A 24,216-nucleotide genomic window follows, 5' to 3' on the forward strand; every position below is an offset into this window, starting at 1 on the left:
GAAGTTCGTATCAAGGGACAAGACAGTAAATTTCACTTCTTGATGAAAGGAACTGCAAAGTCGCATTTGCAAGTAACATGGATAAAGGGAGGAATGAAGAATTGGGGTCACTAATTATGTAGATCTCTCCCAGTTTCATACATTTGTCCTTAAAAATAATGAGAACTAGATTGTCCTTAAACCTTGTTGATATTCTGTATTATTTTTATTTAGATTTAGTCCCTCTTTCATAAATGAAATTATCACTGGATTCAGAAACTTTACCATTTTTATAGCTGAGTGAAATAGTATGTTTGGGGGAGGGGCTTTGTATTCTATTTTGAGTTCTTTTGCTTTATTGTTATTTTTAAGACTGAAGCTAAATCATTCGTTTTACATATTAGCAGCTACTTTCCTCCTAAACAGGGATTATGTGAAATGTGAAAAAAAATGTACTTAAATTAAAATTAGCTTCTGTGATGAGGATTAAGAGAAGCATCCTTTTTGTGTGCTTCTGTGTATGGGGCTGTATGTGATGAAAAAGTTGGGCAATTTCTAAAGGAAGTAAGCATGGTACTTTCTGCCAAACCTTTTTTCTACCTGGTATCTAACTTTAAACAATTTTCTTAAAAAGTATGTCCTTTATCATGATGCCATTCACATAGTTAATTGTTTTTAGGTTAACAGGTAAAGTTGTTAAAAGTATTCCTTGAAATTTTGTATTTTTCAGAAAAAGCCCGACAAGCTGCACAAATAAAGCTTTTGAAAAAACTCCAAAAGCAGGAACAGGCTCGCATTGCCAAAGAAGCTAAAAAACAACAAGGTGAGTGAGTTAAACGAAAACATAAACTTGAAGAGTGAGTACTGGGGAGTTCACAGGAGGCTTCTCTTCTTTGTTCCTTTTCTGACGATACCTGTGTTTTGGCTTTTCATCACAGCAATAACGGCTGCTGAGGAGAAGCGACAGCAAAAAGAGCAGATAAAGATTATGAAACAACAGGTATGTTCATGCGCTGAACTGGTTTTATAACAGGTGGTACTTTGGGAGTCGATTTACTTATGTGTATATGTACATTATTCTTACTGGATTTATGAAATAACTTTCATACTTGTTATATATCTTATTTAGAGAGTTGTCATCTACCTTTATTTAAAATTCACCTCAATTTTAAACCAAGTCTCTAAAGAAATGATACCAAACAATACAATTATGTAAGTACTTTTAGTATCCTGATAGACTGAATGTAAATTAACATCTTGAACAACTTTGAAGATTTGGTCCCATTGCTTCTGAATGTTTAAAAATTATCCCCCCAAAATGAGAAAGCATTATTTTCGCATATGCAGTGTTTTATCCAGTGCTTTCCTCTGTGTAGTTTTTAAAATTAAATATAGATAGATGAAATAATTTTTTAACTCTTACAGATAAAGCCTACATGGGAATATACTCAACTTCCTCTAAGATGGGAATAGTGTAAACTACTCTCCTATCTCCACATACTCATCTAACTATTAAAGCAAAAAGGAAATGGGAGGAAGTATTATTCTTTTAAAAATTTTAAACTGCAAGTAGTTATTTCTGAGTCAGTTGTTATATAAAGCTGCTAAATAATGGCTTGGTTTGTTTTTGATGTGGTTATCTCTAATAATGTAATGAATACATTTATTCAAATACTTTCAGTATTGACTAAAGTAGTATGATTAGAGTTGAAGTAGAATTGAGAGAGAATTTAGAATTTGTAGTCACGCATGCAGGTCATTTGTAGAGTTAAATATCGGCTCTCCTATTTAATAATTTATGACCTTAGATGAATTAGTTAACCTCTCAGCCTTGATTTCCTCCACTGTAAAAGAAAAACAATTGTATTATGTGAACATTGAATGAATGTAAAGTGCCTACCACAGTGACTGGCACAAAGCAAATGCTTGCTTTCTAAAAGATAGATACAAAACATCAGAACGTTTGGTATACTCTCTTACTGTAAATTAATGTAAACTTGAATTCTTTGTTAATTGTAACTGCTAAAGACACTGTAAGGTTGACTTTAAAATATATAGTGTGATGAATATATTTATTAAAATACTGTAAATATTTATTGCCTACTACAGTATATGTGAAAATAAGTTCATTTGAAGCTGAAATACTGTTGTTTCTGTTACAGTTTTTAATAGTTTATCCTATTTCCAAATGGCTTGAGACCAGTTATATCTCATTAGGATTTCAGATTAGGCTTTGTGTGACCTAAGCCTACATAGTGTGCTACTCATCAAAAAAAAAAAAAATTGATTTTCCAAGGTTCCAGGAGCAGTAATACAAGTGAACTGATATTAGACGTTGATCAAGATGCTTGTCTGAGACTAGTCTTAGATTACCATCTGATTTACTCCTAATTGCCAGCAAAGTAAATTACAAAGTTGTGCAGAGTCTATTTTAAAGTTTGCAGTAGATCTAGAATAAAATAATTAAAATAGCAGCATGTGTTTCTCATCCTCGAGATTATTTTTTTCACCTAGTAGGTCAAAAATACCACCCGACAGTGCTCCAGGCAGTTTTCTGGAAGTGTCCAGAGGCATTACTACGAAGCAGGAGCAGAGGCAGTGGGAACTGACCAGGGCTCTGCACTCACTGTTTGACTGTAGGCAGAATATTTATTTTCTAGGAGCTTCAATTTTCTCTTAGGTGAAAAGAAGATAATTTCAAATCCTGTATTGTTATTTTTTTAAATGATCAATTAACTACTTTATATAAAATGCCCAGTTCATTGGATGGATACTCAGTATTATAAGGTGAACACATATCATAATAATTTATAAATAATGTTTATTTCTGATATTCCTAATGAAAGTACTGCCAATGTACATCTATATAAATAACTCAGACGAAAACAAAGCTCTACACTGGGTGAGTTAAGTCCAAGGTTCTATACCTATTTCTGTGCTTAAGAGAATAATGAATGACTTTTGTTGACTTGATTAAAGATTAAATTCAGAGTATACTTAGGTCTCAAGTTCTAATCTAAATAAATATTTCAAATGTGGATCAAGTGCAACCTTCTCTAAGACTTGGAAATAAAACATAAGATACCCTTGTATTTTTAGTTTTGGTGAGCTATAATCAAAACCCAGGATCACAATCAGCAAAATCATAGAATGTGATCAGTCTTCTAAAATCACAACAGAAATTACAGAAATCTCATTATCCTGCAGTGAATCCCTACAGGGGATCAATAAGATCAATGCAAAAAAAGAAATAAAAATGTATTAAAGTATAGCTTCAAAAGGTACAACTAGCATCTGGAAATAGGGGTGGGTATAGTAATATACAGTAGTATAAAATGTGTTGGCTCTGAAAATCCTAGGATAGCTGCAATTTACAAGTAGGGCAATTTAGGTGTATTTTTTTAAAACTATCCTCATCAGTGCCAATTTGGGACTTTCAAAGGGATTTATGAATGTGAAATTGTTAACTATGTGCTTATAGCATACGCAATGATTTTTTAAAATGAAAATGTAACGTTATCAAAATGTAGATTGCTGAATTCAAACAATAACTACTACATTACATTTAGATAATGTGAGCACCACTTATAAGTTATTAGAAATTATTTCTGTATTTGGCTTACTGTACTTATTGAAAGTAATGCCATTTATCATGTTATGGCAATTGTTAACACTTCGTACGATCATGATGTACTGTGCACTTTTTTAAGCGTTTTTAATTTAATTGTGACAGTGAGAATAAGAGCAAGTGCCTCCCCTATTTTATGCAAGAGTAGTTCTATTTGTTCAAGTTCATGCAATGAGTGACAGTAACTCAGGACTAGCCTTAGGTGTCGTGATTTCCTGATGGACTGTTTTATCCTACTTGTCTGTCCAATATTTATTTCTGAATGAGTATTACTTGTACTTGCTAATATTTATTGAGACTTGAGTATAATCAGCTTGGTTTATGTTGTTTCTATATACTTATTTAGCATTTGTATTTTAAAATTGTTTTGAGACATTTTATACAGACATACCAACTTAAGACAGGTGGCATATATGTAATGTCAAAGTAAATAATTAAAATTTATATCCAACATGGGCACCCTTTGGTAAATCTGTACTTATATCTTTAATTATTTGATTCCAGTTAAATACCTTCCACCTAGATATTTAGTTTATTATCTTAAATTGTCGTACTTTTTCCTACAGGAAAGAATTAGGAGAATACAACAACTCAGAATGGAAAAAGAACTTCGAGCCCAGCAAATTCTAGAGGTAGAATTCTTAAATTTGATATGGTTAAAGTAATATAGTCATGTATTTTAAAGTCTGAAAAATGAAAATTTTATGAGTATGTTCTCTCACTCATACACATTAACATGCCCATCACAAATTATCTGTAAACATAATGTGTAGAATAAGGACCTCCCTGAACCTTACTAGGCAAGTTTATCTAATCCTAATAGTAAAAATCCAGGAAATAAGTAAAGGAAAAAAAAGAAAGGGGAAACCTCTCAATAGCCAATATAGTCATAAAGATCATATGCTAAAACTCATGTTCTTTACTTTTCAAAACGTCATTAAGTCTTAGAGTCAGATACCTGCTTTTCATTTAGAAATGAAACATTCCAAAAGTAGAAGTAAATGTTCAATGTGGAAACAGTTGAACCAGGTTTGTTTTCTGAGTTCTGACAGAACTGGGCTGACAGAATAGGGCTCAAGGACATGCTGGCAACAGCAAAAGGAATAGCTAAAAGACAGCAAGGGAAAATAGGAAAAACAGAAACTCCAAAGCCTCGCAACATCTGTAATCTGGTAGTTAAATAGGAAGCAATTTTCAACACCTTAATGGCCAAAAGGCATTTCTGTTATCAAACTGTGTAGTATAGTAACTGATGTCAAGAATAACTGCCCAAGTCCTCAAGAAAAAGCGAGATTATGTTAAGTGTACTGTGTCTAAGCTGTACGTGTATATGTCTCAAAATTATCCAAAGTACTTTTGTCCAAAATAAACTTTTTAATGTTGAGAATTATTATAACCCAAACCCTTAGCTGTTCAGGAAACTGTTGCCAGAAAAATTGGCTTATTCCCTGAGGAATGCGGTTAGCTGAGGTTTTCACAGTTACAGGTTTTTTCCTTCTAAAAATATATACACATATTCCCTTACCCATTTCAAATTAATTTTAAAACCTTCCAAATTGAAAATGTTAAAGTACATTCGCAATTGCTACTAGTTAATAACTTTAAGATTATAAAGCTCAAATTTGATAGCATGAGCTTGATATTCAGAATGTGCTTCATTAAAGGTTATGTTTCCACTATATTAGAGAAAAAAACCTTGAATTTAACCACAGTAGGTTAAATCGGGTTTAATGTTTCATTTAAGTTATGTAAGTAATGGATTTATCTCAAATTTTAGGTATTACAAAAGAAACTTCAAATAAAGTAGACATGTGCATTTTTAAATGTTACTTATTTGTCCTTTAACCTTTATCGTTAAAATCTACCGTTTTCTAAATTTGTTACAGTTATCATGTTTTACTTTAAAAAATTAGACAAAAAGCAAAAAATGCCATAAAACCATTTTTTCTGTGATTTAATTTTAAGGTAAAATAATACTCAAATTATTTCAGACTTTTTACAGAGTATGAAGAAGAAAACCTGACATGCACTTATGAATTTAAGAATATTTTTGTATATCCTAATTATAATCTATACATTAGAAATGATATTATTAGTATGTTAAATGTAACAAACTGAGGGGAAATCTGTAATTGTCTACATGCATGTTACATACGGTTTTTTACATTGTGAGGCATGGAGCTCCATTTTCAAGTCTGAGGTTATATTCAGGTTGTAGTGGTGCTGTTACATGACTTTGGACCTATTTTATATGCACAGGCTAAAAGGATAAAGAGGGAAAAAGCTGCAAAAGCCAAATTATTGGAGGCTGAGAAACGAAAACAGGTAAATTTAGAGGACAGTCAGAGTTTTTAATTTTTCATTTTATTTTGTTATCCTTAATCTACAATGACATGAAGAACATTATGTTTACTAGCCTCTCTCCTTCACCAAGTCCCCCCAACAAACCCCATTACAGTCACTGTCCATCAGCGTAGTAAGATGTTGTGGAATCACTACTTGTCTTCTCTGCGTTGCACAGCCCTCCCCGTGCCCCCACCCCACGTTATACATGCTAATCGTAATGCCCCCTTTATTTTTCACCCGCCCTTATCCCTCCCTTTTCATCCGTCCTTCCCTTTGGTAACTGTTAGTCCATTCCTGGGTTCTGTGCTTCTGCTGCTGTTTTGTTCCTTCAGTTTTTCTTTGTTCTTATACTCCACATATGAGTGAAATCATTTGGTACTTGTCTTTCTCCGGCTGGCTTATTTCACTGAGCATAATACCCTCTAGCTCCATCCATGTTGTTGCCAATGGTAGATTTGTTTTGTTCTTATGGCTGAATAATGCTCCACTGTGTATATGTACCACCTCTTCTTTATCCATCCATCTACTGATGGACAGTTAGGTTGCTTCCATTTCTTGGCTATTGTAAATAGTGCTGCGATAAACGTAGGGGTGCATCTGTCTTTTTCAATCTGGGCTGCTTCATTCTTAGGGTAAATTCCCAGAAGTGGAATTCCTGGGTCAAATGTATGTCTATTTTGAGCTCTCTGAAGAACATCCATACTGCATTCCACAATGGTTGAATTAATTTACATTCCCACCAGCAGTGTAGGAGGGTTCCCCTTTCTCCACAACCTCGCCAACATTTGTTGTTTGTCTTTTGGATGGTGGCCATCCTTACTGGTGTGAGGTGGTGTCTCATTGTGCTTTTAATTTGCATTTCTCTGATGACAAGCGATGTGGAGCATCTTTTCATGTGTCTGTTGGCCATCTGAATTTCTTCTTTGATGAACTGTTGAACTCCTCTGCTCATTTTTTCATTGGATTATTCCCTTAATTTTTGTTGATGTGGGTGAGCTCTTTATATATTTTAGACGTCAACCTGTCATTGATCTGTCATGTTTGAATATATTCTCCCATACTGTAGGGTACCTTCCTATTCTAATGATGGTGTCCTTTGCTGTACAGAAGATTTCAACTTGATATAGTCCCACTTTTTCATTTTTGCTTTTTGTTTCCCTTGCCTGGGGAGATATGTTCATGAAGAAATTGCTTGTGTTTATGTCCAAGAAAGTTTTGCCTATGTTTTCTTTAAAGAATTTTATGGTTTCATGACTTACAATCAGATCTGTGATCCATTCTGTTTCCGCTTTTGTATGGGGTTAGACAATAATCTGGTTCCATTCTCTTACATGTAGTTGTCTAGTTTTTGAATACTGTGGCTTTGTAGTAGAGCTTGAAGTTGGGGAGCGAGATCCCCCCCACTTTATTCTACCTTCTGAGGATTGCTTTGGCTATTCGGGGTCTTTGTTCCAGTTAGACTGGAACTATTTGTTCCAGTTCGTTGAGGAAAGTTGTTGGTAATTTGATAGGGATTGCATTGAATCTGTATATTGCCTTGGGCAGGATGGCCATTTTGACGATATTAATTCTTCCTAGCCAAGAGCATGGGATGAGTTTCCATTTGCTAGTATCCTCTTTAATCTCTCTTAGGAGTGTCTTATAGTTTTCAGGTTCTAAGTCTTTCACTTCCTTGATTAGGTTTATTCCTAGGTATTTTATTCTTTTTGTTGCAGTTGTGAATGAAATTGTTTTCCTGATTTCTCTTTCTATTAGTTCATTGTTAGTGTATAGGAAAGGCACAGATGTCTGTATGTTAATTTTGTATCCTGCAACTTTGCTGTATTGCAATATCAGATCTAGTAGTTTTGGAGTGGGTCTTTAGGGTTTTTTTTTGTACAGTATCATGTCATCTGCCAGTAGTGACAATTTAACCTCTTCTTTACCAGTTTGAATTCCTTGTATTTCTTTGTTTTGTGTAATTGCCATTACTAGGACCTCCAGTATTATGTTAAATAGCACTTGGGAGAATGGGCATCCCTGTCTTGTTCCTGATCTCAGAGAAAAAGCTTTCAGCTTCTCACTATTATGTATGATGTTGGCTGCGGGCATGTCATATATTGCCTTTATTATGTTGAGGTACTTGCCCTCTATATCCATTTTACTGAGAGTTTTTATCATGAATGTATGTTGAATTTTGTTGAATGCTTTTTCAGGATCTATGGAGATGCTCATGTGGTGTTTGTCCTTTTTGTTGATGTGGTGGATGATGTTGGTTGATATTCGAATGTTGTACCATCCCTGCATCCCTGGGATGAATCCCACTTGGTCGTGGTGTATGATCCTCTTGATGTATTTTTGAATTTGGTTTGCTAGTATTTTGCTGACTATTTTTGCATCTACGTTCATTAGAGATACTGGTGTGTAATACTCTTTCTTGGTGTGAGGTCTTTGCCTGGTTTTGATATTAGCGTGAAGTTGGCTTCATAGAATGAGTTTGGGAGTATTTCCTCCTCTACTATTTTTTGGAAAACTAAGTAGAATGGGAATTGTGTCTTCTCTGTATGTCTGATAAAATTCAGAAGTAAATCCGTCTGGCCCAGGGGTTTTGTTCCTGGTAAGTTTTTTGATGACCGCTTCAATTTCTTTCCTGGTAATTGGTTTGTTTAATTTTTGTGACTCTTTCCTTGGTCATTCTTGGAAGGTTGTATTTTTCTAAGAAGTCCATTTCTTCTAGGATATCCAGCTTGTTAGCATGTAGGTTTTCATAGTATTCTCTAATTATTCTTTGTATTTCTATGGGGTCCATGGTGATTTTTCCTTTCTCGTTTCCCGTGCTGTGGATGTGTGTTGATTCTCTTTTTCTCTTAATAAATGTGGCAAGAGGCTTATCTATTTGGTTTATTTTCTCAAAGAACCAGCACTTGGTTTCATTGATTTTTTTTTCTATTTTGTTCTTCTCAATTTTATTTATTCTCTGATCTTTATTATGTCCCTCCTTCTGCTGACTTTAGGCCTCATTTGTTCTTCCTTTTCCAATTTAAATAATTGTGACGTTAGACTATTCATTTGGGATTGTTCTTCCTTCTTTAAATATGCCTGGATTGCTATATACTTTCCTCTTAAGACTGCTTTCGTTGCATCCCACAGAACTTGGGACATTGTTTTGTTGTCATTTGTTTCCATATATTGCTTGATCTCTATATTAATATAGTCGTTGATCCATTGATTATTTAGGAGCATGTTGTTAAGCCTCCATGTGCTTATGAGCCTTTTTGCTTTCTTTGTACGATTTATTTCTAGTTTTATTCCTTTGTTGTCTGAAAAGTTGGTTGGTAAAATTTCAATCTTTTTGAATTTACTGAGGCTCTTCTTGTGGCCTAGTATGTGGACTATTCTGGAGAATGTTCCATGTGCACTTGAGAAGACTGTGTATCCTGTTCTTTTGGATCTAGAGTTGTCTAGATGTCTGTTAGGTCCATCTGTTGTAGTGTGTTGTTCAGTGCCTCTGTGTCCTTACTTATTTTCTGTCTGGTGCATCTATCCTTTGGAGTAAGTGGTGTGTTGAAGTCTCCCAAAATGAATGCATTGCATTCTATTTCCTCCTTTTAGTTTTGTTAGTATTTGTTTCACATATGCTGGTGCTCCTGCATTGGGTGCATATATATTTATAATGGTTATGTCCTCTTGTTGCACTGACCCCTTTATCATTATGTAATGTCCTTCTTTACCTCTTGTGACTTCCTTTGTTTTTAAGTCTATTTTGTCTGCTACTAGTACTTCCACACGTGCTTTTTTCTCCCTGTTGTTTGCATGGAATATCATTTTCCATCCCTTGACTTTTAGTCTGTGCATGTCTTTGGGTTTGAGGTGGGTCTCTTGCAAGCAAATAGGTGGGTCTTGCTTTTTTATCCATTCTGTTACTCTGTGTCTTTTGATTGGTGCATTGAGTCCATTTACACGTACAGTGATTACTGAAAGACATGTACTCTACTGCCATTGCAGGCTTTAGATTTGTGGTTACCAAAGGTTCAAGGTTAGCTTCTTTAGTATCTTACTGCCTAAGTTCACTTGCTTATTGAGCAATTGTAGACACTGTCTGGTGATTCTTTAATTCTTCTTATTCTTCCTCCTCCATTCTTGGTATGTTGGGTGTTTTATTCTGTGCTCTTTTGTGTTTCCTTTAACTGGTTTTGTGTGTAGTTGATTTTATTTTTTGCCTTTTGTTAGTATTTGGTTGGTCCGGTTTCTTTGCTGTTATTTTATTTTCTCTGGTGACAGCTGTTTAGCCTTGGTAGTGCTCCCGTCTAGAGCTGTCCCTCTACAATACCCTGTGAAGGCGGTTTGTGGAAGTAAATTCCCTCAACTTTTGCTTGTCTGGGAATTGTTTAATCCCTCCTTCATATTTAAATGATAATCGTGCTGGATAGAGTATTCTTGGTTCAAGGCCCTTCTGTTTCATTGCATTAAATATATCATGCCATTCTCTTCTGGCCTGTAAGGTTTCTGCTGAGAAGTCTGATGATAGCCTGGTGGGTTTTCCCTGTAGGTGACCTTTTTCCTCTCTCTAGCTGCCTTTAAAACTATGTCCTTGGCCTTGATCTTTGCCATTTTAATTATTATGTGTCTTGGTGTTGTCCTCTTTGGAGTTCTGTGTGCCTGTCTGGTCTGAGCAACTATTTCCTCCCCCAGTTTTGGGAAGTTTTCAGCAATTATTTCTACAAGGATACTTTCTATCCCCTTTTCTCTCTCTTCTTCTTCTGGAACCCCTATAATGCGGATATTGTTCCATTTGAATTGGCCACACAGTTCTGTTCATATTCTTTCATTCCTGGACATCCTTTTATCTCTCTCTGCTTCAGCCTCTCTGCCTTCTTGTTCTCTGATTTCTATTCCATTAATGGCCTCTTGCACCTCATCCAGTTTGCTCTTAAGTCCTTCCAGAGATTGTTTTACTTCTGTAATCTCCCTCCGGACTTCATCCCTTAGCTCTTGCATATTTCTCTATAGATCCGTCAGCATGGTTATGACCTTTATTTTGAATTCTTTTTCAGGGAGATTGGTTAGGTCTATCTCCCCAGGTTCCTTCTCAGGGGAGGATGTCTAGGTTAGTCTGGTCTGTATCAAATTCTTCTGTCTTTTCATGGCAGAAGTGGTAGTTGTGGGGAGCTGGCATGAATATCGGGTGGGAGAATGACCCTTCTTGCTGGTTTGTGGCCTTCCTCTCCTGGGAGAACGGCGACCCCTAGCGGCTCCTGCTGGGCAGCTGCCCGCAGACAGGGTTTCTTATTCTTGCCCAGTGGTTGTGCAGGAAGCTCTGCTCTGCTACCGTGGGCTTTGCTGGCCTCAGGCTACTGTTCTGCTATGGCGGAGCCCCGTCGGAGAGGAAATGGGATGGAGGCTGTTTATCACCGTGAGGGGCCTCTGAGCTGCACTGCCTCCGAGGGGGTTAGGGCGCCCTGAGTTCCGCGGGATTCCAAGTTACTGGGCTGATTGCACTGGGGCGCTTCCATCTGTGAGGGTCCTGTCCCTTGAAGACTTCCAGAAAGCTCTTCCTTTTCTTTGTCCAAGGGACGCAGGCTGCAGGGACAGCTCGCAGGTTTTACTGTCCTGTTTCTCTAGCATCCAGGTCCCCACACGCTGTGTGTCTGTGCTCCTGGTGCGGATGGCTGGGGCTGGGCATTCAGCAGTCCTGGGCTCTCTCCCCCTCCCGCTCCGACTCCTCTCCTTCCATCGTGAGCTGAGTTGAGGGACACTCGGGTCCTGCTGGGCTGCGGATTCCTTCTTACCCCCTTTGGAGGCACTCAGTTCTCGCAGGTGTGGATGTAGCCTGCCTGTTGTCCTGTATCTTCTGGTCTTTCTTTTAGGGATAGTTGTATTTGTTCTAGTTTCAAAAATATATATGGTTTTTGGAGGAGGTATCCTCCACTCTACTCCCGCCGCCATCTTGGCTCCTTCCCCTGTAATGATTTATAAGTAATGTTTATCTCTGCTATTGCTAATGAAAGCACTACCAAATATATGTATGTACATCTTTATAAATCACTCAGAGTAAAAACAAAGCTCTCTACACTGGGTGAGTTAAGTCCAAGGTTCTATACCTATTTCTGTACTTAAGAGAATAGTGAATGACTTTTGTTGACTTGAATAAAGATTAAATTCAGAGTATACTTTGGTCTCAATTTCTACTCTAAATAAATATTTCAAATGTGGATCAAGTGCAACCTTCTCTAAGACTTGGAAATAAAATAAAAGATACACTTGTATGTTTATTTTTGGTGAGCTATTATATTCAAAACCTAGGATCACAGCAAAATCATAGAATGTGATCAGTCTTCTAAAATCACAACAGAAATTACAGAAATCTCATTATCCTGCAGTGAATCCCTACAGGGGATCAATAACATCAATGCAAAAAAAGAAATAAAAATGTATTAAAGTATAGCTTCAAAAGGTACAACTAGCATCTAGAAATATAGGGGTGGGTATAGTAATACACAGTAGTATAAAATGTGTCGGCTCTGAAAATCCTAGGATAGCTGCAATTTACAAGTAGGGCATTTTAGGTGTATTTTTTTTAAACTATCCTCATCAGTGTCAATTTAGGACCTTCAAAGGGATTTATGAATTTAAAATTGTTAATGATGTGCTTATAGCATATGCAGTGAATTTTTAAAATGAAAATGTAACTATCAAAATTTAGATTGCTGAATTCAAACAATAACTAGTACATAATATTTAGATAACATGAGCACCACTTATAAGTTATTAGAAATTATTTCTGTAATTGGCTTACTGTAGTTATTGAAAGTAATGTCATTTATCATGTTACGGCAATTGTTAATACATACAATCGTGATGTACTGTGCACTTTTTTAAGCATTTTTAATTTAATTGTGACAGTGAGAAAAAGAGCAAGTGCCTCACCTGTTTTATGCAAGAGTAGTTGTTTTTTTTTCATGTTCATGCAATGAGTGACAGTAACTCAGTATTAGCCTTAGGTGTCCTGATTTAGACTGTTTTATCCTACTTGTCTGTCGAATATTTATTTCCGAATGAGTATTACTTGTACTTGCAAATATTTATAAAGACTTGAGTTTAATGAGCTTGGTTTATGTTGTTTGTATATGCTTATTTAGCATTTGTATTTTAAAATTGTTTTGAGACATTTTTATAAAGTCATACCAATTTAAGACAGGTGGCATATATATAATGTTAAAGTAAATAATTAAAATTTATATCCAGCATGGGCACCCTTTGGTAAATCTGTACTTATATCTTTAATTATTTGATTCCACTTAAATACCTTCCACCTAGATATTTAGTTTATTATCTTCGATTGTCATAATTTTTCCTACAGGAAAGAATTAGGAGAATACAACAAATCAGAATGGAAAAAGAACGTCGAGCCCAGCAAATTCTAGAGGTAGAATTCTTAAATTTGATATGATTAAAGTAATACAGTCATGTATTTTAAAGTCTGCAAAATGAAAATTTTATCAGTATGTTCTCTCACTCATACACATTAACATGCCCATCACAAATTATCTGTAAACATAATGCGTAGAATAAGGACCTCTCTGAACCTTACTAGGCAAGTTTATCTAATCCTAATAGTAAAAATCCAGGAAATAAGTAAAGGAAAAAAAAAGAAAGGGGAAACCTCTCAATAGCCAATATAGTCATAAAGATCATATGCTAAAACTCGTGCTCTCTACTTTTCAAAATGTCATTAAGTCTTATAGTCAGATACCTGCTTTTCATTTAGAAATGAAACATTCCAAAAGTAGAAGTAAATGTTCAATGTGGAAACAGTTTAACCAGGTTTGTTTTCTGAGTTCTGACAGAACTGGGCTGACAGAATAGGGCTTAAGGACATGCTGGCAACAGCAAAAGGAATAGCTAAAAGACAGCAAGGGAAAATAGGAAAAACAGAAACTCCAAAGCCTAGCAACATCTGTAATCTGGTAGTTAAATAGGAAGCAATTTTCAACACCTTAACGGCCAAAAGGCATTTCTGTTATCAAACTGTGTAGTATAGTAACTGATGTCAAGAATAACTACCCAAGTCCTCAAGAAAAAGCGAGATTATGTTAAGTGTACTGTGTCTAAGCTGTATGTGTATATGTCTCAAAATTATGCGAAGTACTTTTGTCCAAAATAAACCTTTTAATGTTGAGAATTATTATAACCCAAACCCTTAGCTGTTCAGGAAACTTGCCAGAAAAACTGGCTTATTCCCTGAGGAATGCTGTTAGCTAAGGTTTTCACAGTTACAGGTTTTTCCTTCTAAAAATACATACACATATTCTCTTACCCATTTCAAGTTAATTTTAAAACCCTCCAAATTGAAAATATTAAAGTACATTGGCAATTACTACTAGATAATTATGAAGCTACTAGTTAATGACTTTAAGATTATAAAGCTCAAATTTGATAGCATGAGCTTGATATTCAGAGTGTGCTTCATTAAAGGTTATATTTCCATAATATTAGGGAAAAAAACCCTTCAATTTAACCACAGTAGGTTAAACCGGGTTTAATGTTTCATTTAAGTTATAAATCTCAAATTTTAAGTATTACAAAAGAATCTTCAAATAAAGTAGAAACGTGCATGTTTAAATGCTACTTATTTGTTCTTTAACCTTTATTGTTAAAATCTATCCCATTTTTTTAAACTTTCTACAGTTAGCATGTTTTACTTTAGAAAATCAGAGAAGCAAAAAATGCCAAAGCGTCATTTTTTCTGTAAAGTGACACTCAGATTATTTCAGACTTGTTACAGAGCTTGAAGAAGAAAACCTGACATACTCTTACAATTTATGAATTTTTTTGTATATCTTAATTGTAGTCTATACATTAGAAATGAAATTAGTATGTTAAATGTAACAAATGGGGAAATCTGTAATTGTCTACATACATGTTACATACTGTTTTGTACCTTGCGAGGCATGGAGCTCCATTTTCAAGTCTGAGGTTATATTCAGGTTGTAGTGGTGCTGTTACATGACTTTGAGACCTATTTTATATGCACAGGCTAAAAGGATAAAGAAGGAAGAAGCTGCAAAAGCCAAATTTTTGAAGGCTGAGAAACGAAAACAGGTAAATTTAGAGGACAGTCAGAGTTTATTTTTTTTAATTTATTTTGTTATCCTAAATCCACAACGACATGAAGAACATTATGTTTACTAGGCTCCCCACTTCAACAAAGTCCCACCAAAAATCCCCATTACAGTCACTGTCCATCAGCATAGTAAGATGTTGTAGAATCACTACTTGTCTTCTCTGCGTTGCACAGCCCTCACTGTGCCCTAACCGCACATTATACATGCTAATCGTAATGCCCCCTTTAATTTTCCCCCGCCCGTATCCCTCCCTTCCCATCCGTCCTCCCCAGTCCCTTTCACTTTGGTAACTGTCAGTCCATTCTTGGGTTCTGTGATTGTGCTGCTATTTTGTTCCTTCAGTTTTTCTTTGTTCTTATACTCCACATATGAGTGAAATCATCTGGTACTTGTCTTTTTCCGCCTGGCTTATTTCACTGAGCATAATACCCTCTAGATCAATCCATGTTGTTGCAAATGGTAGGATTTGTTTTCTTCTTTTGGCTGAATAATATTTCACTGTGTATATGTACCACCTCTTCTTTATCCATTCATCTACTGATGCACACTTAGGTTGCTTCCATTTCTTGGCTATTGTAAATAGTGCTGCAATAAACATAGGGGTGCATCTGTCTTTTTCAAACTGGGCAGCTGCATTCTTAGGACAAATTCTTGAAAGTGGAATTCCTGGGTCAAATGGTATGTCTATTTTGAGCTTCCTGAGGATCCTCCATACTCTTTCCACAATGTTTGAACTAATTTGCATTCCCCCCAGCAGTGTAGGAGGGTTCCCATTTCTCCACAACTTCGCCAACATTTGCTGCTGTTTGTCTTTCAGTGGTGGCGATCCTTACTGGTGTGAGGTGATGTCTTATTGTGGTTTTAATTTGCATTTCTCTGATGACAAGCGATGTGGAGCATCTTTTCATGTGTCTGTTTTTCCATCTCAATTTCTTCTTTGGAGAACTGTCTGTTCAGCTTCTGTGCTCATTTTTCAATTGGATTATTCACTTTTTGTTTGTCGAGGTGTGTGAGCTCTTTATATATTTTCCATGTCAACCCTTATCAGATCTGTCATTTATGAACATATTCTCCCATACTGAAGGGTACCTTTTTGTTCTAATAAATGTTTCCTTTGTTGTACAGAAGCTTTTCAGCTTAATATAGCCCCACTTGTTCATTTTTGCTTTTGTTTCCTTTTCCTGGGGAGATATGTTCAAGAAGAAGTTGCTCATGTTTATGTCCAAGAAAGTTTTGCCTATGTTTTATTTTAAGAGTTTTATGGTTTCATGACTTACTTTCAGATCTTTGATCCATTCTGCGTTTACTTTTTTGTATGGGGTTTAGACAATCTGGTTTCTTTCTCTTGCATATAGTTTTCCAATTTTTGAATACTGTGGTTTTGTAGTAGAGCTTGATGTTGGGGAGTTGAGATTCCCCCCACTTTATACTTCCTTCTCAGGATTGCTTTGGCTATTTGGGGTCTTTGGTGTTTCCATATGAATTTTTAAACTATTCGTTGCAGTTCATTGAAGAATATTGTTGGTAATTTGGTAGGGCTTGCAACAAGTCTGCTTATTGGTGTGGGGAGGATGGCCATTTCGACGGTATTAATTCTTCCTAGCCAGGAGCAGGGATGAGTTTCCATTTGCTAGTATCCTCTTTAATTTCTCTTAAGAGAGTCTTACAGTTTTCAGGGTATAGGTCTTTCACTTCCTTTGTTGGGTTTATTCCTAGGTATTTTATTCTTTTTGATGCAATTGTGAATGGAATTGTTTTCCTGATTTCTCTTTATGTTAGTTCATTGTTAGTGTATAGGAAAGCACAGATTTCTGTGTGTTAATTTTGTATCCTGCAACTTTGCTGTATTCCGATATCAGTTCTAGTAGTTTTGGAGTGGAGTCTTTAGGGTTTTGTATGTACAATATCATGTCATCGGCCAATAGTGACAGTTTAACCTCTTCTTTACCAGTTTGGATTTCTTGTATTTCTTTGTTTTGTGTAACTGCTGTTAGTAGGACCTCCAGTATTATGTTGAGTAACAGTGGGGAGACTGGGCATCCCTGTCTTGTTCCCGATCTTAGAGGAAAAGCTTTCAGCTTCTTGCTGTGAAGTATGATGTTGGCTGTGGGTTTATCGTATATGGCCTTTATTATGTTGAGGTACTTGCCCTCTATACCCATTTTGCTGAGAGTTTTTATCATGAATGGATGTTAAATTTTGTCGAGTGCTTTTTCAGCATCTATGGAGATGCTCATGTGGTGTTTGTCCTTTTTGTTGATGTGGTGGATGATGTTGGTTGATTTTCGAATGTTGTACCATCCCTGCATCCCTGGGATGAATCCCACTTGGTCGTGGTGTATGATCCTTGTGATGTATTTTTTAATTTGGTTTGCTAATATTTTTTTGGGTATTTTTGCATCTACGTTCATCAGGGATACTCATCTGTAATTTTCTTTTTTGGTGGAGTCTTTGCCTGGTTTTGGTATTAGGGTGGTGTTGGCTTCATAGAATGCGTTTGGGAGTATTTCCTTCTCTACTATTTTTTGGAAAACTTTAAGGAGAATGGGTATTATGTCTGCTCTGTATGTCTGATAAAATTCTGAAGTAAATCCATCTGGCCCGGGGGTTTTGTTCCTGGGAAGTTTTTTGATGACCGCTTCAATTTCTTTGCTGGTAATTGGTTTGTTTAATTTCTGTGATTCTTCCTTGGTCAGTCTTGGAAGGTTGTATTTTTCTAAGAAGTCCATTTCTTCTAGGATTTCCAGCTTGTTAGTATGTAGGTTTTCATAGTATTCTCTAATAATTCTTTGTATTTCTGTGGGGTCCATGGTGATTTTTCCTTTCTCGTTTCCGATGCTGTGGGTGTGCGTTGATTCTCTTTTTCTCTTAGTAAGTGTGACTAGAGGCTTATCTATTTTGTTTATTTTCTCAAAGAACCAGCGCTTGGTTTCATTGATTTTTGCTATTGTTTTCTTCTTCTCAATTTTATTTATTCCTTCTCTAATCTTTATTATGTCCCTCCTTATTCTGACCTTAGGCCTCACTTTTTGTTCTTTTTCCAATTTTGATAATTGTGAGATTAGACTATTCATTTGGGATTGTTCTTCCTTCTTTAAATATGCCTGGATTGCTATATACTTTCCTCTTAAGACTGCTTTCGCTGCATCCCACAGAAGTTGGGGCTTTGTGCTGTTGTTGTCATTTGTTTCCATATATTGCTTGATCTCTATATTAATATAGTCGTTGATCCATTGATTATTTAGGAGCATGTTGTTAAGCCTCCATGTGTTTGTGGGCCTTTTTGTTTTCTTTGTACAATTTGTTCTAGTTTTATTCCTTTGTGGTCTGAGAAGATGGTTGGGTGAATTTCAATCTTTTTGAATTTACTGAGGCTCTTCTTGTGGCCTAGTATGTGGTCTATTCTGAAGAATGTTCCATGTGCACTTGAGAAGACTGTGTATCCTGTTGCTTTTGGATGTAGAGTTCTGTAGATGTCTGTTAGGTCCATCTGTTGTAGTGTGTTGTTCAGTGCCTCTGTGTCCTTACTTATTTTCTGTCTGGTGGGTCTATCCTTTGGAGTGAGTGGTGTGTTGAAGTCTCCTAAAATGAATGCATTGCATTCTATTTCCTCCTCTTAGTTTTGTTAGTATTTGTTTCACATATGCTGGTGCTCCTGTATTGGGTGCATATATATTTATAATGGTTCTATCCTTTTATTGCAGTGACCCCTTTATCATTATGTAATGCCCTTCTTTATCTCTTGTGACTTTCTTTGTTTTTAAGTATTTTGTCTGCTACTCGTACTGCCACACCTGCTTTTTTCTCCCTGTTGTTTGCATGGAATATCATTTTCCATCCCTTGACTTTTTGTCTCTGCATGTCTTTGAGTTTGAGGTGGGTCTCTTGTAAGCAAATAGATGGGTCTTGCTTTTTTATCCATTCTGTTACTCTGTGTCTTTTGGTTGGTGCATTCAGTCCATTTACACGTACGGTGATTATTGAAAGATGTCCACTTACCGCCATTGCAGGCTTTAGATTTGTGGTTACCAAAGGTTCAAGGTTAGCTTCTTTAGTATCGTACTGCCTAACTTAACTTGCTTATTGAGCAACTGTAGACACTGTCTGGTGATTCTTTAGTTCTCTCCTTTCTTATTCTTCCTCCTCCATTCTTTATATGTTGGGTGTTTTATTCTCTGCACTTCTGTGTTTCCTTTAACTGGTTTTGTGTGTAGTTGAGTTTGTTTTTTGCCTTTTGTTTGTATTTGGTTGGTCTGGTTTCTTTGCTGTGATTTTGTTTTCTCTGGTGACATCTGTTTAGCCTTGGTAGTGCTCCCATCTAGAGCTGTCCCTGTACAATACCCTGTAAAGGTGGTTTGTGGGAGGTAATTTCCCTCAACTTTTGCTTGTCTGGGAATTGTTTACTCCCTCCATATTTACATGATAATCGTGCTGGGTAGAGTATTCTTGGTTCAAGGCCCTTCTGTTTTATTGCATTAAATATATCATGCCATTCTCTTCTGGCCTGTAAGGTTTCTACTGAGAAGTCTGATGATAGCCTGATGGGTTTTCCCTGTAGGTGACCTTTTTCCTCTCTCTAGCTGCCTTTAAAACTATGTCCTTGGCCTTGATCTTTGCCATTTTCATTATTATGTGTCTTGGTGTTGTCCTCTTTGGGTCCCTTACGTTGGGAGTTCTGAGTGCTTCCGTGGTGTGAGCAACTAGTTTCTCCCCCAATTTTGGGGAGTTTTCAGCAGTTAGTTCTTCAAGGACGCTTTCTCTTTTTCTCTCTCTTCTTCTTTTTCTGGTATCCCTATAATACGAATCTTGTTTCGTTTGGAATGGCCACATAGTTCTCTTCATATTCTTTCATTCCTGGACATCCTTTAATTTGTCTCTGTGTCAGCTTGTCTGCGCTCTTGTTCTCTGATTTCTATTCCATTAATGGCCTCTTGCACCTCATCCAGTCTGCTCTTAAGTCCTTCCAGAGATTGTTTTATTTCTGTAATCTCATTCCGAACTTCATCCTTTAGCTCTTGCATTTTTCTCCGAAGATCCGTCAGCATAGTCATGACCTTTATTTTGAGTTCTTTTTCAGGGAGATTCGTTAGGTGTATCTCCCCAGGTTCCTTCTCAGGGGAGGATATCTGGGTTAGTCTGGTCTGTGTCAAATTCTTCTGTCTTTTCATGGCAATAGAGGTAGTTGTGGGGAGGTGGTGTGTATGTCGGCTGGGAGAATGTCCCTTCTTGCTCATTTGTGGCCTTTCTTTTCTGGGAGAACGGTGACCCCTAGTTGCTCGTGCTGTGTAGCTGCCCGCATACGCGGTTTCTTATTCATGCCTGGTGGTCGTGGAGGGAGCTCTGCTCTGGTGCCGTGCACGTGGCCGGCCTCAGGCTACTGTTCTGCTGTGGCGGAGCCACGTCGAATGGGAAATGGGAGGGAGGCTGTTTATCACCGTGATTGGCCTCCGAGCTACACTGCCTCCAAGGGGGTTGGGACGTCCTGATCCCAGTTTCTGGGCCGATTGCACTGGGACGCTTCCGTCCGGCTGTGAGGGTCCTGTCCCTTTAAGACTTTCAAAAAGCACCCCCTTTTGTTTTTCCCAGGGGCTCCGGCTGCGTGGACAGCTCGCAGGTTTTACTGTCCCGTTTGTCTAGCATCCAGCTACCCACACACTGTGTGTCTGCACTCCTGGTGTGGATGGCTGGGGCTGGGTGTTCAGCAGTCCTGGGCTCCCTGTCCCTCCCCGCTCTGATGCCTCTCCTCCTGTCGCGATCTGAGGTGAGGGGCGCTCGTGTTCCCCCGGGCCGCAGCTTGTATCTTACCCACTTCGCGAGGCGCTGGGTTCTCGCAGGTGTAGATGTATCCTGGTTGTTGTCCTGTATCTTCTGGCCCCTATTTTAGGGATAGTTGGATTTGTTGTATTTTCAAAAATATGTAGGGTTTTTGGAGGAGATTTTCCCCAGTCTATTCACGCTGCCATCTTGCCTCCTTCCAATGTAATGATTCATAAATAATGCTTATCTCTGCTATTGCTAATAAAAGCACTACCAAAAATGTATATGTACATCCCTATAAATCACTCAGACTAAAACAAACTCTACACTGGTGAGTTAAGCCCAAGATTCTATACCTATTTCTGTGCTTAAGAGATTAATAAATAACTTTTGTTGACTTGATTAAAGATTAAATTCAGAGTATACTTTGGTCTCAGGTTCTAATCTAAATAAATATTTCAAATATGGATCAAGTGCAACCTTCTCTAAGACTTGGATATGAAACAAAAGATACCTTGTATCTTTATTTTTCGTGAGCTTTAATATTCAAAACCTAGGATCACAAACAGCAAAATTACAGAATGTGATCAGTCTTCTAAAATCACAACAGAAATTCCAGAAATCTCATTATCCTGCATTGGATCCCTACAGGGAGTCAATAACATCAATGCAAAAAGAGAAAGAAAAATATTAAAGTATAGCTTCAAAAAGTACAACTAGCATCTGGACGTAGGGGTGGGCATGGTAATATACGGTAGTATAATCCTAGGACAGCTGCAGTTTACAAGTAGGGCAATTTAGATGTATTTGTTTTAAACTGTATATCCTCATCAGTGCCAATTTAGGACTTTCAAAGGGATTTATGAATATAAAATTGTTAATGATGTGCTTATAGCATATGCAGTGACTTTTTAAAATGAAAATGTAACATCAAAATTTAGATTGCTGAATTCAAACAATAACTAGTACATAACATTTAGATAATGTGAGCACAAATTATAGGTTATTACAAATTCTGTATTTGGCTTACTGTAGTTATTGAAAGTAATGTCATTTATCATGTTACGGCAATTGTTAATACATACAATCGTGATGTACTGTGCACTTTTTTAAGCGTTGTTAATTTAATTGTGACAGTGAGAAAAAGAGCAAGTGCCTCACCTGTTTTATGCAAGAGTAGTTGTTTTTTTTCATGTTCATGCAATGAGTGACAGTAATTCAGTATTAGCCTTAGGTGTCCTGATTTAGACTGTTTTATCCTACTTGTCTGTCGAATATTTATTTCCGAATGAGTATTACTTGTACTTGCAAATATTTATAAAGGCTTGAGTTTAATCAGCTTGGTTTATGTTGTTTGTATATGCTTATTTAGCATTTGTATTTTAAAATTGTTTTGAGACATTTTTATAAAGTCATACCAATTTAAGACAGGTGGCATATATGTAATGTTAAAGTAAATAATTAAAATTTATATCCAGCATGGGCACCCTTTGGTAAATCTGTACTTATATCTTTAATTATTTGATTCCACTTAAATACCTTCCACCTAGATATTTAGTTTATTATCTTCAATTGTCATAATTTTTCCTACAGGAAAGAATTAGGAGAATACAACAAATCAGAATGGAAAAAGAACGTCGAGCCCAGCAAATTCTAGAGGTAGAATTCTTAAATTTGATATGATTAAAGTAATACAGTCATGTATTTTAAAGTCTGCAAAATGAAAATTTTATCAGTATGTTCTCACTCATACACATTAACATGTCCATCACAAATTATCTGTAAACATAATGCGTAGAATAAGGACCTCTCTGAACCTTACTAGGCAAGTTTATCTAATCCTAATAGTAAAAATCCAGGAAATAAGTAAAGGAAAAAAAAAGAAAGGGGAAACCTCTCAATAGCCAATATAGTCATAAAGATCATATGCTAAAACTCGTGCTCTCTACTTTTCAAAATGTCATTAAGTCTTATAGTCAGATACCTGCTTTTCATTTAGAAATGAAACATTCAAAAGTAGAAGTAAATGTTCAATGTGGAAACAGTTTAACCAGGTTTGTTTTCTGAGTTCTGACAGAACTGGGCTGACAGAGTAGGGCTCAAGGACATGCTGGCAACAGCAAAAGGAATAGCTAAAAGACAGCAAGGGAAAATAGGAAAAACAGAAACTCCAAAGCCTAGCAACAGTCTGTAATCTGGTAGTTAAATAGGAAGCAATTTTCAACACCTTAATGGCCAAAAGGCATTTCTTTTACCAAACTCTAGTATAGTAACTGATGTCAAGAATAACTGCCCAAGTCCTCAAGAAAAAGCGAGATTATGTTAAGTGTACTGTGTCTAAGCTGTACGTGTATATGTCTCAAAATTATCCAAAGTACTTTTGTCCAAAATAAGCTTTTTAATGTTGGAAATGATTACAATCCAAACCCTTAGCTGTTCAGGAAACTGTTGCCAGAAAAATTGGCTTATTCCCTGAGGAATGCGGTTAGCTGAGGTTTTCACAGTTACAGGTTTTTTCCTTCTAAAAATATATATACATATTCTCTTACGCATTTCAAATTAATTTTAAAACCCTCCAAATTGAAAATATTAAAGTACATTGGCAATTACTACTAGATAATTATGAAGCTACTAGTTAATGACTTTAAGATTATAAAGCTCAAATTTGATAGCATGAGCTTGATATGCAGAGTGTGCTTCATTAAAGGTTGTATTTCCATTATATTAGGGAAAAAAACCCTTCAATTTAACCACAGTAGGTTAAACTGGGTTTAATGTTTCATTTAAGTTATTTAAGTAAAGGATTTATCTCAAATTTTAAGTATTACAAAAGAATGTTCAAGTAAAGTAGAAACGTGCATGTTTAAATGCTACTTATTTGTCCTTTAACCTTTATTGTTAAAATCTATCCCGTTTTTCTAAACTTTCTACAGTGATCATGTTTTATTTCAAAAATAAGAAAAAGCAAAAAATGCCATATCATTTTTTCTGTGATTAAGTTTTAAGGTAAAATAACACTCGAATTATTTCAGACTTTTAACAGAGTTTGAAGGAAAAAACCTGACATATACTCTTACGAATTTAAGAATTTTTTTGTATATCTTAATTGTAATCTATCCGTTAGAAATGAAATTAGTATGTTAAATGTAACAAACTGAGGGGAAATCTGTAATTGCATACATGTTACATACTGTTTTGTACCTTGCGAGGCTTGGAGCTCCATTTTCAAGTCTGAGGTTATTTTCAGGTTGTGGTGCTGTTGCATGACTTTGAGACCTATTTTATATGCACAGGCTAAAAGGATAAAGAAGGAAAGAGCTGCAAATGTCAAATTATTGGAGGCTGAGAAACGAAAACAGGTAAATTTAGAGGACAGTCAGAGTTTTTAGTTTTTGAATTTAT

General features: G+C 36.3%; 1 protein-coding gene across 1 annotated transcript in view; it reads left to right on the forward strand.

The window, feature by feature from the left end:
• LOC140846653 (bromodomain adjacent to zinc finger domain protein 2B-like) overlaps positions 1-24,216 on the forward strand; it is a 115,523-nt gene that overhangs the window by 55,704 nt on the left and 35,603 nt on the right. Inside the window, exons 6-11 of the mRNA XM_073224033.1 lie at positions 710-802; positions 918-979; positions 4,174-4,239; positions 13,293-13,358; positions 22,408-22,473; positions 24,108-24,173. Coding sequence (XP_073080134.1) covers positions 710-802; positions 918-979; positions 4,174-4,239; positions 13,293-13,358; positions 22,408-22,473; positions 24,108-24,173 — 419 coding nt within the window. The remainder of the gene's footprint in view (positions 1-709; positions 803-917; positions 980-4,173; positions 4,240-13,292; positions 13,359-22,407; positions 22,474-24,107; positions 24,174-24,216) is intronic.

Source organism: Manis javanica, chromosome 16 (genome assembly GCF_040802235.1).
Source record: "Manis javanica isolate MJ-LG chromosome 16, MJ_LKY, whole genome shotgun sequence".
Lineage (NCBI taxonomy): Eukaryota > Metazoa > Chordata > Mammalia > Pholidota > Manidae > Manis > Manis javanica.